The 16,092-nt window shown below is 44.7% G+C and overlaps 1 protein-coding gene across 3 annotated transcripts in view; it reads left to right on the forward strand.

Moving 5' to 3' along the window:
• Positions 1-7,169: 7,169 nt before the first annotated feature.
• Ppm1a (protein phosphatase, Mg2+/Mn2+ dependent 1A) overlaps positions 7,170-16,092 on the forward strand; it is a 45,289-nt gene continuing 36,366 nt past the window's right edge. Inside the window, exon 1 of one of the 3 annotated variants that reach the window (XM_006992723.4) lies at positions 7,170-7,475. In XM_006992723.4, coding sequence (XP_006992785.2) covers positions 7,226-7,475 — 250 coding nt within the window. In that variant the 5' untranslated portion in view covers positions 7,170-7,225. Of the gene's footprint in view, positions 7,476-11,078; positions 11,401-11,643; positions 12,104-16,092 lie in introns of those variants that run through there. The other 2 variants (XM_076550867.1, XM_076550868.1) reach the window with 2 other exon arrangements.

Consider the following 16,092-nt stretch of genomic DNA (forward strand, 5'->3'; position numbering starts at 1 on the left):
AGTTCTTTGCCCAGTAGGCCATTTTGTGCCAAGAAGACAAACTTCCAAATGGAAATGTCTTAGAAGCCCAACATTCTCTCGGGATCAAATTGGTGCAGCCAGGAGCAATTGTGTCTCATGTCAACAGAATTCTAAGTTATTTAAATGCCATATTCTCTAGGTCTATGAAGTGTTTGAAGATTACCTATCTATCTGAAATATATCTATGTATACCTAGAAGACTTAACTAACAAAGCTATAAATATGATTATCATAGATGACTAATTATTAATCTATTTTTTAATTATCCATTACAATTTTAAATGAGTTACAAAAACATAATACCTCACACAAGAATAGAAATATATATATATAGTATAACAAAATTAAGTTTAAATTTGTATCAATAAACTAAAATCTATAGCAATGTAAAACATTAAACAAGTTGTTACTCTTTAAAAGTAGGTTCATTAATCTATCCTTTCATCCTATCATATCTAAACTATCCCCTTTTTTTTCTTAGAAAGAGATTATATTTATAATCAACCTGTTTTAAATAAAAATATTGTTTTTTCTCTGTCCCATACCAGAGGGCTCTTCTGATTTGGGACACAAGAATCTCTTAACCATTTTTTTTTTAAAGCAGTATGTCTGGGTTTAGAGGGGGAGTGAGCCAATTCCACCTCTAAAGCCAGCTTGGTATATTTGGGAATTTGGGCGTAGCATCTCTTACTACTTCCTGCTGGAGTGGGGGGCACTGTATCTTATGGGGACGCAAAGAAAATTTTAGGCCTGTGGGGTATTGTGTGAACCAGTTGCCTTGAAACTGCTCTGGATGTTAGATTATCTGGGCCATGGTGTCATCGGAGACCTTTCAGGGGGTCTTGGCTGGTGAAACCTGATGTATCTTAATCTGGAACAAATCCATAGCCTCTGGATTTCTGTGGAAACAAAAGTAGAACCTCTTTTCCAAAGCAACATATCCTTAAATCCAAATTTTGAAGTCAAGTTACCTTTAAAATATACATATTGGTTTAATTCAACATCTTTTTCGATCAAATGTTTTTTTGCAGTTAAAAAATCCCAAAGACAACACAATCCAGATTGTCTGTGTAATATTCATCTTTACGTGGCTTTTTTATATTAATTCATCTTTTTTTGTCTCTTACAAGCCTACGTATATTTTACACACATTGTAAACGATTTTATCTGAATCAGTCTTATTGTGAATCTATTGCTTTAAACTGCAGCATTCTAAGACTGAAACGGCGCTGTGGCTGCTGGCTCCGCCCATTTCAGCTTACCAACAAGGCATTTTCTGCCAGTTTTGTGAGTCATCAAGTCTCAGAAATAGTGGGTCTAAGCTTTTATCAAAGCAGCATGTAGCCCAGAAACCTTTTTTTTTTAATACTAGGAAAGACTAAATCTATCACACAGTGTAATGTGCCGCTGGCAGACACCTCATTACCGCCATACTGCCAGTCAAATGCAAATGCCAGGAACCCACCAGTAGTTCAAACCCGAATTTTGAGGCATCTAGCTGCCTGTATGAGACATGAAGCAGGAACCTGTTTTTGGCTCTGTTTAGAATTGGTTATTAAATATTCTCAGGTTTAAGGTGGAAACTCGAGCCGTTGGGTGCCATTTGTTGCTAGAGGGCTTCTCTCCAGGTTCCACCAAGCCCCGCAGTCCCACAATCCACGTACAAAATAATCACTCAGATGCTTATATCACTTATAAACTGCATGGCCGTGGCAGGCTTCTTGCTAACTGTTCTTTTATCTTAAATTAACCCATTTCTATAAATCTATACCTAGCCACGTGGCTGGTGGCTTACCGGTGTCTTTACATGTTGCTTCTCCTGGCGGTGGCTCCAGTGTCTCCCCTCTCCTTCCTCCTACCTCAATTTTCCTCTCTGTTAGTCCCGCCTATACTTCCTGTCTGGCTATCGGCCAATCAGATTTATTTACATATAGTGATATCCACAGCATGTTTGAGGAGTAAATTTTTATTGGGGGGCGGGGGCTCTGTGGTTTTGTTGTTGTTTACAAAATAATGATCTGAAAAGGGTCACAGGAAGAAAGCAAGCCATCCCAGGAAGGCCCAACCAACTTTGCAATAGTAAATCCTGGGACTAGAAAATCATGTTGCCCTGTGTTTGCAAAGGAGTCCTTTCTCCTGACTGCCTCCTTTATAATATCTATCTATCTATCTATCTATCTATCTATCTATCTATCTATCTATCTATCTATCTATCTATCTATCCATCCATCCATCTATGTGTATGTGTATGTATGTATAAACACATATATACCATGTACTACATATATCTAATATATATACACACACAAAGTTTTTTCTTGGCAAAGTTATGAGAAATGAATTTGATCACACTCATAAAGAGCTTAGTATGAAGTATGTTGTATCCTAGGCCAAGTTCTTTCCTTTTCCTATATTGAAAGGAAATTGCTGTGGGACGGTCTGTATGTCAAATTGCTCTGATTGGTCAATAAATAAAACACTGGTTGGCCAGTGGCCAGGCAGGAAGTAGGTGGGACAAGGAGAGAGGAGAATTCTGGGAAGTGGAAGGCTGACGCAGAGAGACACTGCAGCCGCCGCCATGACCAGCAGCATGTGAAGATGCCAGCAAGCCACCAGCCACGTGGCAAGGTATAGACTTATGGAAATGGATTAATTTAAGCTATAAGAAGAGTTAGCAAGAAGCCTGCCACGGCCATACAGTTTGTAAGCAATATAAGTCTCTCTGTGTTTACTTGGTTGGGTCTGAGCGGCTGTGGGACTGGCGGGTGACAAAGATTTGTCCTGACTGTGGGCAAGACAGGAAAACTCTAGCTACAGGAAATTATCTTTGTAATGCTCATGAATTAGTTCTGGATCTATTCTGCAAAATGTAGTGATTCTGAGACCTCATCCATTGAAAAGTAGCCTTGGTCCGGGTCCTTCAAGAGAAAGCGCATGCTAGTATCTCTGCATTTAGTTGTCCTAAATTTTAAATGACTTTGCAATTACCATTTCACCAGCCAATTAAAAAACCAAACCAAACCACTTTTAGGAGAGAAATGAGATAAAGATTAAAAGTGGAGCTAAAGTGAGCAAAAATTCTTCAGATATTTAGGAGATAAGATCGGCGGCCACCGGACTATGTCCATTTTCCCAAAGGCAAAGGAGCTGGTTGTGCGAACTAGTTCCATGAACTCTTGCCACTAGCCGCAACCGAGCCGGTGTTCCTGCTGAGTCCTTGGGTTCTCATAGTTGCCAATAACCAAATACAAAAAATAAGTGGGGTTTTATCAATAAGGAACATTTAACATCCTCTCTCCCCAGCCAGGCATAGTGGCATACACACACCTTTAATCCCAGCACTCAAGAGGCGGAGACAGGCAGATCTCTCTGAGTTCAGAGCTAGCCTACCTGATCTACACGGTGTGCCTGGCAAGCCTATCTCAAAATTAATAACTAATTAATTCATCCCTACTTGAATAAAAATTCCAGAAGTAGACAGTTGCAGGGGAGGCTGAATGGTTTGGCCCTGTGAGTCACACAGACGGGCTAACATTCTCCTTCCCTGTGTTATTGTGGTTCACGCACAGACAAAACATGGCCGCAGATGGCGTGTTTTCTTCATGTGACTCTTTTTTTTACAGAGCTTTCCAGATTCATCTCCTCAAGATTTCTCAGAGCCTAATGGCCAGAAGTTGAGCACATACTGACACCCCAAGTCGGTGCTTTCTACGTGTTTCATGTCATAACACAACCAGATCTGGAGCGTATCTGGACGAGGTAGCTGGTAGGTAAATTGGGAATGTCTCAGGACATCAACCGCTTAGCTTCCCTCTAATGTTCCAAGGGCTTATGGAGTCAATACCTGGTCACACATTTGGTCCACTCAAGACATACTCGAGCATTGCGGGTACGTAGATTGGTATATAGTATTTGTCACAAAGCGATACTTCAGTGACAGACCACAGGTCTGGTGTTGTCTGGAAGTCCCATACACAAGGGGGCTAAAACATTCAAATCTAGCAAAGCTACAGCTGTGATGAAACCCTTACATCACACATGACTCCTGTTTGAGGTGAGGCTGGTACAAAGTCACTGTTCTGTCAGCAGTATAAAAAAAGCATAGCAATACAATCATAAGCGGTATATAGTACTTGAAAATGATGACAAACAATTATGTTACTGGTTTATATACTTTTATTTTTTTATTTATTAATTTTTGGGGGTGATTTTTTTCAAGACAGAGTTTCTCTGTGTAGCTCTGGCTGTCCTGGAACTCACTCTGTAAACCAGTCTGACCTTGAACTCAGAGATCCACCTGCCTCTACCTCCCATGTGCTGGGCTAACACCACCCAGTTTATTAATTATTTTTTAGTGTTCACCTACATAAAAAAAAAATGTTTCCTATGAAACTGGGATATTCTGGTGGTAACCTCAAATGTGTCCTGTTTCCCACATCTCTAGATTGCATCAAGGCATGGAGCGACTGAACTTCAGCGCTTAGGTTTGCAGAAGTACTCACACAGTGACGGATGCCTAACAGTTCCCAAAGCATCTCCCATCACTAAGAGGTACAAGACGCTGGTCTAAGATAAAGGGAGGACAAGAGCACATGTCCACATACAAGCTCTGGGGAGAGAAAGAGCTGCCACCGGGGAGGAAGATGTTCGTGGAGGGTGCAGCCAACAATGTCAAACACGTTTTCCAAAGCACCTGATCCCTTTCTAACCTGGGAGGAAGCATTTTGTGGAGGAAGAAACTGAAGTTAATTTAAACGATTTATTTGAGTTTGAAGAGTCAGTAATGGGTCCCACATGGTACAGCGGCTGCAGATCCAGGGATGTGCTGGCCTATGCTTACCAAGTGGCCCTCCAAATGTGGTCCTGACAGGCCTGTTGGCTAATCTGTTACTGATATGAGGGACTTTGTGGTTGAACTGGATGTTTTTGTAAAGCATCATGTAAAAGCCACAGATATGACATGCCTAGCTTAATCTGCAGGAAACATTTTCTCGGTCCCTTTCTGAAGATGAGGCGAAAAGGCACCGGCAAGCCTTTATCTGTCGTGTTTGCTCCTTTCCAAGGCGCTAGTTCTCCCTTTACAGCCAATCTCAAGTCACCAAAATTACAGCTCTGAACTTCCCCTGCTCGGACACAATATGCAGAAATTACCTCAGAAACACAGGTCACACGAAAAATACTAGAAGCAAAGTGGAGGTGATTCATTTTAATCATGTGCAGTCTTTATTTAAATGGACCTGACTACACTAATAGATAATTTCTATTTTTATTTATTTATTTATAAATGATTTCTTTAAAAAATAATTTATTTAACTTTATGTGCATTTGGTGTGAAGGTGTCAGATCCCCTGGGTCTGGAGTTACAGACAGTTGTGAGCTGCCATGTGGGTGCTGAGAATTGAACCCCGGGTCCTCTGGAAGAGCAGCCAGAGCTCTTAACCGCTGAGCCATCTTTCTGAGCCCTATTATTTATTTATTTATTTGCTTATTTATATACTTATTTTATTTTGGTTTTTTGAGACAGAGTTTCTCTGTGCCACAGCTCTGGCTGTCCTGAAACTCACTCTGTAGGCCAGTCTGGCCTCACAGAGATCCACCTGCCTCTGCCTCCCTCGTGCTGGCATCAAAGGTGTGTGCCACCGTGCCGGACATCAGTTATTTTTAATCACGGCTATATTTAGCATCAGCTCTCACAACTTGTAGACGTTAACTGTGCGTGCAGTTTAGCTGTCCGACAGTGATATCAGCCCTCTCTGCAGCCTGTATTACTGTCATGTAAAGGCTAGTGGTGACCATTATCCGGAAAAAGTCCAGGGACCAGTCCTTGCTTTCTGTGACAATTCTGAGTAATTGCTGCCTCTCTGGAGCTTGGCTTTCTCCTCTGTAAAGGAGGCTACCATAGTCCTTGGCCTGTCCCCACACAGGGTTTGTTGACAGGTCTCTGTGATTGTACGGATAAAAGGCTTTATTGTGACGGCCATTTATTTCATTACTAGTTTCCAACCAGGCTGTCATTGTTAAAATGCAAAACTGTTGCCATTTTACTTTCAAGGATGTGGTTTAGTTCAGGCACTCCCACAAGGTCAGGAATAGAAATGCCAAGGTGAATTGTTTTTGAGGAGCCCCCTTAAAATTTATTAGTATTTATTAATTAAAATTAGTTCCCCCAGGGTCAGTCTGTAAAGTGCTTGCTATGAAAGTGTGAGGAGCTGATGTCAGACCCCAGGCATGCATGTAAAAAGCCAGGTGTGGGGGTGTCTATCTCTGTAACCCTAGTGTAGGGGAGATGGAGTCTTGATGGCAGTTCAGTCTAAGGGAAATGGCAAACTCCAGGTTCAGGGAGGGACCTTGTCTCAAAGCAAATAGTAAATAAAGTGGACAGAGGAAGACACTGGATGTCAACCTCTGGCTTCCACACAGGCATGTGGATGCACACCCTCATACACCATGTGTATAGAGTTACCTCTGCTTGAAAAATGTCCCCCCAATTCTTTGTCAAGCTAACCTCTTATTCTAAACATCTGGGCTCATCACCTCCTCCACTGCCCCATTTACCACCTTCATAGCGCCTAATTTTATTTTTTATTTTATTTGAGACAGAGTATTTGAGACACAGTTGTAGTTTTGGTGCCTGTCCTGGATCTCGCTCTATAGACTAGGCTGGCCTTGAACTCACAGAGACCCACTTGGCTCTGCCCCCCAGTGCTGGGATTAAAGGCGTGTGCCACCGCCGCCAGGCCACCTAATTTTATTTATTCACTTCTTTGTGAACGTCCCTCATTCTAAGGCCGGTTCTGTGGGGTCAGGGATCCTTTCCATCCATGTCATCTACCACCACATCCAGCCCAGTGCCTGGCATACAATTGGGTATCTATCTGTCAGACAGAGGTGCTTATCTGCTAAGAACCAGTGTCAGGCCATAGCCACATGCTGGGGCTTGAGGGAAGGGCCCTTCACTAGCGCTCGGCCAGCAGTGCGTCGAGTTGTCCACATTTTTCTCAGGGACCAAGAGGAGACACAGAAACAGCAAAAGGCGGCTGGCTCCCTTCTGCCCTACCCTGGGAGGCCTACCCTGCCCCTCCCCCACCTCAGTGGTGATGTCACATAGGGCAGGATTCTCTAACCCTTCTCATTCCTGCACAGTCCTGTAAACAGCTGTTTTTCATTAACATGATATGGTGAGGGGGGGAGAGGGAGGGAGGGCATGGGGTGGGGCACCCCACCCCTGAATGAAATTAGTTTAGTGCTATCTGCTCATTTGTCCAAGTTCGGTAGAAAATGGCTAACAGAAACTGCATTTTGGATTAAGCTAGTCAAATCAAGGAAGAGAAAAATGAGAGCCAGAAAGGGGAATGAGATAAGAAGAGTGCAGAAGAAAGGGAGAAGAGAGACCAGAAGAAGACTCGCCAGAGGACACAAGAAGAGGCTTTGGGAGAGAGACAGGCACGCACCAGGTAGTGAAGCGGGCCAGCGAGTGAGCGGGCGAGCGGCAGAGGAAGGGAGAGCTGGACCTCTGGCTCACTTGGTTTCCTAACTCTTGGGGAGTCCTCAGCTTGTGGTGGATGAATGGCTGGCTGGGGGCTCCTCAGGCGTCCTTCGGTGGTGGTGGTGGTGGTGGGGGGGTCACTTACATGCCGGAGAAGCACTGTGAGAGGTCCAGGTGAGGCCCTCTCAGGGCTGAGTCTCTGGGTGCATCCACAATAGTTTTGGAAGAAGGACTGTAGTCCACCCGCCCCCCATACTTTTTCTTCTTTTAAAGTCAGGATTGCAGAGGAAAGGGAGAGAGTACTGAGTGTTAACTAGGGTTTGTTTGTATGTTAATAGTTTATCTTTAATGGGTGAATATTGAGTGCGCTAGGCTTTAATTGTATATTAGTAGTTCATTTCTGTATTAGGCGTTAGCTTTCCTATTGTAGCCCCAGTGCTTGCCCCAAGTCTCTCAATTCCTAAGCTACTGGAGCACTCTGAAACTGACCTTTCAACTTCCTTTCCCTTTGTTAACTAAAATATAAAAATCAGATTCTCTTGTGTGCAATATGATAGTTTTATATATGTAAAAACAATCAAACTGATATTTCACCAAAACTTATTGTGAAGACTTTGAACATGTTGGAAGATGAAGTAAAGCCATAGAATTCAAAACTGAAAAACATTTAACCCTCTTATTTCCAAAGTTTCTTCCCTTCTATATATATTTCCCCTTCCTTCGTAGAAGATTTAATAATTGAGCCGGGTGTGGTGGCACACATCTTTAATCCCAGCACTGAGGAGGCTGAGGCAGGTGGATCTCTGTGAGTTCAAGGCCAGCCACTTCTATACAGTGAGTTTCAGGCAGCCAAGACTAGAGAGACCTTGCTTCAAACAACAAAGACATTTAATAAGATAAGGGAATATCATAATCAACATTTTAGATGATATTAATGTCTTATTTGAAGTTTTTAAATGTTAGCTTTATAGCTCACAAGTTTCCTCATTCATTTGAAAATATCCCTACAAACTGTGTCCAAAATGAGACTTGGTAGGCACAGCTGACTGGCTGTCTGTGACACATTGGTAAGACTCCTGAGAAATCTCCTTATGATTACATTTTGAACTTTTCTACCTCTTCTGTTACCCAGGCTTTCTTACAAAGACAGAACAGTGAGGCTTCAGGAACGTAAACCTTAACGAAGCCTGACAAAACTCTCCCAGTTTTCTATAGAGTACACAGATGACTCAGCTTTTCTTTCAACATGAAAATTTATTGCTTAAGAGCACTCTAGACAGGTGTGGTGGTGCACCCAGGAGTAGCGAGGTGGAAGCCAGAGGATGCATTAAAAGTCATCCTCAGTTTCATAGGGTTCAAGGTCAGCCTGAAATATCTAAGACTGTCCTGAAAACACACACACACACACACACACACACACACACACACACACACGGCACTAGATGGTGGCTCTCACATGACTTTTGTATCTCAGAATGTTAACGAACCCACTAGCAGGCTTGTCATGCCCTAACTTGTTGAAGTATTAAAAGTACTAAGAATTTAGCCAGGTGTGGTGGAACACTCTCAGAATATCCAGAGGCAGAATCGGGAGGGTCACTGTGTGTTTGCGGCTAGCCTGATCTACATAAAGAATTCTAGACCAGCTAGAGCTACATAGAGACCCTGTCTCAAAAACAAAACAAACACAGGCACACATACAATAAAAACCCACCCCCACCAAAAAAAACCCTAACCAGGGCTGAGGACAGAGTTCAGTGGTTGAGTACTTGACTAACGAGCAAAGGACTCTGTTTTCAATGCCCAGCATCACCACTTAACAAGAAAACCTAAACAAATATATTAATTTAAATATATATTGTATGTGATAATATATAATCATTCCAACAAGGCAGCATTTCATTAAAAGACTTCTCATCTAATTTCGTTTATCTTCAGCACTTGTATAGAGAATTAAGAAATGCATAGCGAATTTTATTTTTACTTTAAATACCTGGAAATGTTACATTTTCACCTTACTCCCAAGATATCGAGCAATTTGGAGGTTCAATGAAGATGTGGTCTGTCAGGAACTGGCAGTCGTTGCCATTAGGTGTCAGGTGTAAAAGTGAAGGAAACAGAATCTTTTCCCAAAAGTCATGCTGAAAATATTGGAAATGGCTTTCACAACTTCCAAAGTAAAGGAATAGCTTCTTTGAATGACAGACAGCAAGAAGCAGTTTGTATTTTATTTAACAGTCAAGGTAATGTAGTAATTTTAGGAGACACAAAGTAACAGAGTACAAATTGCTACAGTAAGCACCCAGGAGAAAAAGGGAAGGCCTTAATGAAATTCATCTTCTTACTGGCCAGAGCTGAATTTGGTTAATAGTTTGTGTTATTTTTAAAGTACTAGCTTATTTCAACGAAACCTTTTGTTTTTCTTTGTATTATTAAGAGAATCTCTCTTAAACTTCTGTCCCTGCGAATTCGGTGTAAGGGTTAAAACGGTGACTGAGAAGCTGGGAAGGCACCCCAGCCAATAGGAACTCATACTGGTGATGTACTGCTTTCCAGCTCTGATTCATTGGCTGCCTAGGGTTTGTCATTCTATCCCCCGGCGTCTGCAAGCAGCGTGGGTCGGCTTCTCTGTGGTCTAGCTAGCTAAACTGGATCTTGGCCGCCTGCACGTGCAGTTTCAACCACCTTTAGCTCATCTCTTAGCTCTTGACGGAAGCGGCTGTCCCGTTTCGGATTGCCCTCCGGATTTTGAAAAACCCTCGGTTCCTTGAACCTCATTGGAGGTCTTGGGAAGTGCCCGTTGAGACGCAACCACGTGACCCCCGTTAACGTGATGCACATAAATACAATTCGGAATCCCTGGAGCGACGCAGGGACAGCCTGCCAGCAGCTCTGGGCACATGTCCCAAGGCGTGAACTGGTTACACACACACACTCACACACACGCGCACACACACGTGGTGTGGCCGCGGCACCCGAGTGGGGCTCCTGGGGTCGCCGAGGAAGGCTGACTCCTCCCCCAACCCCCACGCCGGGCCCTAACCGCGACTGCGCCAGGAAATCGGGGTCTGTAGGCAGGTGTAAAAGGCGGTGTGGCCGGGTCTGGAGGGGGACCTGAGCGCCCCACGGAAGGCCGGCCGGCCGGGCGCTTGGCTCCCACCCCAGGACGCCAAGGCTCCCCCGAGAGACCGGCCCCAGGCGCCGGACGCCCTACCGCCAGCCGCCCAGGAGCAGCGCAGGGCAGTGACGTCACCGCGGCCCCTCCCCCCCCGCGCCCGCGCCGCAGTTCCGGCCCTCCCACATCCGGGTCTCTCCAGCCGCTTGGGCCCGCGCCGCAGCTGCCGGGCGAAGGGAGGGAGGGGGGGTGAGGGTTGGGGGTGGGGGTGGAGGGAGCGGGCGGCGCGGCGCGGGGCGGGGCCGGGCCGGGGGAGGGGCGGCGCCGCCGGGAGCGCGCGTGCGCGCGCGGGGCCGCGCCAGAGGCGGCGGCGGCGGTGGCGCGAGGGGCGGGAGCGCGCGCGGGAGCCAGAACGCCGTGGTCTCCTCCGCGCCGGCCGGGTCCGCAGCTCGGGATCGGGTGGCTGGGGCGGGGGGAGGGGGGCCCAGGCAGGTGGGGCGGCAAGCGATGAGTCCTCGGCGCCTCCTCCGCCTCCCGCGGGCCCCGCTCTCTGCCTCCCGCTCCGACGCCCGGATGATCTGAGCCGCGAGGGCTCCGAGAGCCGGGGGCCCGGACCCAACCCGGCTCCTCCCCTCCTTCTGCCCGGGGCCCGGCCGCCGCCGCTGCCGCTGCCGCTGCCGCCGCTGAGGGACCCCGTGCCCGGCTGCCGTCGTCGCCGCCGCCGCCGCTGTCGCCGCCCAGGTCGACCAAGGGACCCGCCCGCCCGCGGCTGCTCCGGGTAAGCGCGTCGCTCGGGCGAGGGCGAGGGCGGGCGGGCCTGCGCGGCGGCGGCGGCGGCGGCGGCCAGGCCTGGGGCCTGTAAACAAGCCGGGCGTTTGCCCGGGCGCTCCCGGGAGGAGACGCGACAACTCCTCCCCCTGGGCGGCCTCCTCCCGGAGCCCGCGGCGGGCGGCGAGGGGGTTAACGCGCGGCGGGGGCGGGGGCAGGCTGTGCGCGGCGGCGGGGAGGGGGCGCGACCCTCGGGCGGCCGGGCGGCCGGGCGGGGCGGGCCCCTAGCGGCCCCGGAACTTTCGGGGAGCCCGAAGCGAGGCCGCCCCTTGGAGCTGACCAGCTCGGGAGTCCCCACGATTTGGAAACTCTGCCGCGGGGCTGAAAGTGAGGCCCCCTAACTCGGTAGTGGTGCCTCCAGTTCATTCATTATTCCGGCTTTGAGCAAAGCCGTTGAAGTCAACTACAGGTTTTTGCATCATTTTTGGCCGTGTATATCGGAGGAAAGTTCTTTTATATGTTCGAGTTTAGTTGAGGCGCGGCTCCCTTCTGCTTGTAGGTTGTAAATACACTCGGATCCTTTTTCTTGAAAGACAGCTGGCTGAGGAGAGAGCCTCCTGCCAACTGGAGTTTTAGATGTTTTGCAGATTTCACCGTCCGAAGTTGTTTTTCTCTTTTCTCAAGCACCACATGGTACTTAGGAACCCACGAAGGTCAGAGTCTGAGCGACCTACAGTGCCACCCCCACCCCAAGTTTCCTGCTAGTTGGAATAATGGGCCTGATGTATTTTTAAACGTGGTTAGAGTATAGGAGAAGGGCATTGTTTGAGAAGAATAAATGATTTTGACGTTATGGAAATTAGTAATTTTCAACATTTATGAGAAGAAAAAAACCATAATCTTTTCAGACCCCAGCTTTCAGATTATAAACAGGACCACTTCCTTGATGGGTGAGAAGCCCTCAAAATTTAAACGGTTCTCTTCTGGGCCTTAGGGTTCCAGAGCGTTCACTCCATAGTCAAGTAGTGGTTGGTCCTCACCTCCCTTTAACCAGACAGAATACTTCGTTTTCACACTTTTGTTCTTTTCTATATTCTGGGCCTTTTCCAAAGATCATTTCTGTCGTTACAGATGAGGAAACTTGAGACAAGGAAGATAGTGAGAGGCTTCACCCTCTATTTCCAAGTCTTAGATACTGCCTTTATTGGTTTAATGTCTGCTTTACTAGTTAATAGTTTGAAGCACAAAAATCCCATCATCTTCCCAGTGTCCCAGTTCTTTTCTGGGGTTTTTGTGTTTGTTTTGTTTTGCATTGTTGGGCATAGATCTAGCTCAGGGCCTCTCTCATGGTGCAAGAGTTAGACCGTCTGCCCAGGTTCTTCTCAGTTGTCTACCTTGTATATTATATATCTGATCAACATTCAGCTATGTTGGAATGACTGCCTTTGACCCGGAAGCTTACAGCAGTAAGGCATTGCAGTTATAACGAACTACATGTGCAGGTTGCTTCAAATGTTTTTATTTAATACTAAACACATCTGGGAAGTAATTATGATGGTGGTATAAAGTTATTAAGACAGATAACATTCCACATTAGTTACTTTAATGTGTGTGTGAGAAGTAGTATAATTGGCTACAGGAAGGATCAAGTTGCTTCTTGCAGGGCTTGTATCTCTATATTTTCACATGGATTGGATAACTATATTTCAGTAAGAAGGACTGAAGTGATGAACCATAATTATAGTATAACCTGTTGAAAGGAACGCTGCTCTGCCAGAATCATGTAGGAATGGCTGTGTTCCAAAATATCTGTGTCCATGGACGAGTCCTCTAACCTTTGGAGTCTCAGGTTCTGAATCAGGGAAGCTGAGGGGTAGATTATATCGTCACATGTCCATTTATTGAATTTTTTTGTTCTCTTGATATCATGTGGCTGTTACACATACCTTTAATGAATACCTGCCTGATATGTGCCAGCCACTTAGATATTTCAGCATTCTGAAGTTTATTTTTCTTTCTGGGCTCTATTCTATTTAAGAGAACGTGAAGTTTGTGGTTATACTTTAGGGAAGCTTCCTGTGGTGGCCCTCACTGGTCTTTTGCCATTGAGAAGCCTAGAAAAACTCTTGGGAGAGAGAGGAGGAGGAACATCCTATGTCCTATGGAGACAGCATGTGCCGGAGACAGCAGTGTTGGATATGATGGGCATTATAAGAATATATTATAGGGGTGTGTGTGTGTGTGTCTGTGTCTTTTGTTGTTGTTGGTTCAAGCTGAGTGTTGTTGATTGTGCCTTATTAAACTTTTGTTTGGAAATTTACCTGATTACCACCCCCCCCCCCCAAATGTATAACAGCCGTGTTTGTCACCTAGTAAATATTGTTAAGTGGTTACTAAATGCCTTCATCTTTTTAATTTTTTTCAGACCATACCGGATTGTTTACTGTATGATCAATAGAATGTATTGCTGATTGTGGTCTAACCAAAATTACTTACTTACTTTATAATTTTAAACTTAAAAATTTTAAAAATTTACTTCTAAATTTTAAAGATTGGATTGTCCTAAGCTTAGTCTATACTGATGCAAAAGTAATTCTGATACTATATTTGATGTTCCCTTCAGATGATCACCTGTTGTCTGAGTAATAACTTTGAATACTTTCCATCCTTAATCAAATCAGAAGACAGTCTTAAACAAAAAACAGCTCAAGCAGAATTTTGTTATGAGTTAACACAAAAAGATAAAAAAATCTCGGCCTTGTGACATACATATAGGGATGGACCTTGGGGAAGGGAAAACAGGCAATATGAGGTAATTAGGAAAATATTTCTTCCGTATGAGTTGTCACATTTGTCCTGTCTTTAGATAACAAAATATTTAAAAATTCAGTTGCCTCATGTATTATGTTGCTGTTTTTAGCAGGATGTATTTATTTTCTGGCATGTTATTTAGCCATTCTTGTAGAAGAAGCTTGGATTAATATATAGCAAAAGAAAGGGTAATTACAGTCTTTCTTCCTTCAAGATTTCTAAATTTAATGTACTCCAATATAAGTTACATTTTTTAAAATGTATTGTTTGGTTTTTGAGATGGGGGTGGGGGACAGTGTCTCACTACATAGCCTTGGCTGGCCTAGAACTCACTATGTAGACCAGGCTGGCCTGGAACTCACAGAGATCCACCCGACTCTTGTCTTCCAGTGCTGGGAATACAGGCACGCGCCACCACACCTGGCACACAGTAACAATTTTATACTTCATTATGAATTTCCAGAATATATCTATTTTAGTGATTTTTAACCTTTATATTACCTGTCAATAATACTACATACACTATTGAGCTTTTGTCCCTCCAAGGCAGGTAGGAAGAGCTGGATAAAGTATGGAGTGTGATGAGCTCTTTGTAAGAAACTGAGAAGTGCAAATTTATATACATTGATAAATTGGACTCTGGGCCTAGACAGATGTATCTGGTTAAGAACATTTACTGTTCTTAGAGCAAAGAACTGAGATTTGATTCTTAGCACCAACATGGCAGCTCATAACCATAACCATACTATACTCCATTTCCAGGGAATCTGATGCCTTCTGGCCTCCATTAGCTGTGGTATGCAGACACACATACAGGCAAAGCATTCACATATATAAAATAAAAATGAATAAATTGGACTTTAGATACTGGTCCTTTCATCTGCTCCCCCCCCCCTCCCCGGGGTTTGTAGCCTTGGCTGTCCTGGAACTTGTTCTATAAACCAGGCTGGCCTTGAACTCACAGAGATCAATACTATACTTTTAATGGAGATGTTTTAAGCATTCTGTGAGTGAGTGATGAAGAGGGAACTTGAGTTTTCATAATTTTTGGCTTTGTTTTGGTTTTGGTTTTTTTGAGACAGGGTTTCTCTGTGTAACAACTCTGGCTGTCCTGGAACTGGCTTTGGATACCAGGTTGGCCTCGAGCTCAAGAGATCCGCTGCCTCTGCCTCCCGAGTGCTGGCTGGTATTAAAGACATGGGCCACCACGCCCGGCTGAGTTTATAATTCTTAATGTTTTTATTTGCAACCCATTGATTCAAGTGTATATAGTATTAATATTTAGGATCTGAATTTGTGGCAGATAGTGATTTGAAAATCATGAAACTAAAGTTCTTCTGGCTAAATAGAAGAAAGTAAATAATGACAGCTATACTTCCCTGGCAGTGGTGGGGGGTGCTGCACAACTTTAGTCCCAGCACTAGGGAGGCAGAGGCAGGCACATTTACAGAACAGATTCCAGGACAGCCGAGGCTACACAGAGAAGCCCTGTCTCCAACAGCAACAACAACAACCCTGTACTTTATTGACCATTTGTTTGTGTCAAGCTATCTAAAATACATGATGTTATCAGCTCTTGACAGATAGCTCTTTACCTCTTGGTTTCAGCAACCTTGAATAAGTATTTTTAAATTGGATATGTTTCTAAACATTCATAAACTTTCTTGTAATTATTCTCTAAACAATATATATTTAATTTACATAGCATTTTCATTGTGTTTGGTATTATGTGATCTAAGGGTGACTTGATGTATACACGAGGGTGGGTATAGGTTACATGCAGATACTACACCTTTTTTTTTTAAGAAGATGAAGAAAAAACTCATTATTTGGAATATATATATTTTCCTGGAAGGTTGTTATATAATTCCATAAGCAGCCATGGCTTCAG

The sequence above is a fragment of the Peromyscus maniculatus genome, chromosome 14, assembly GCF_049852395.1.
Source record: "Peromyscus maniculatus bairdii isolate BWxNUB_F1_BW_parent chromosome 14, HU_Pman_BW_mat_3.1, whole genome shotgun sequence".
NCBI lineage: Eukaryota > Metazoa > Chordata > Mammalia > Rodentia > Cricetidae > Peromyscus > Peromyscus maniculatus.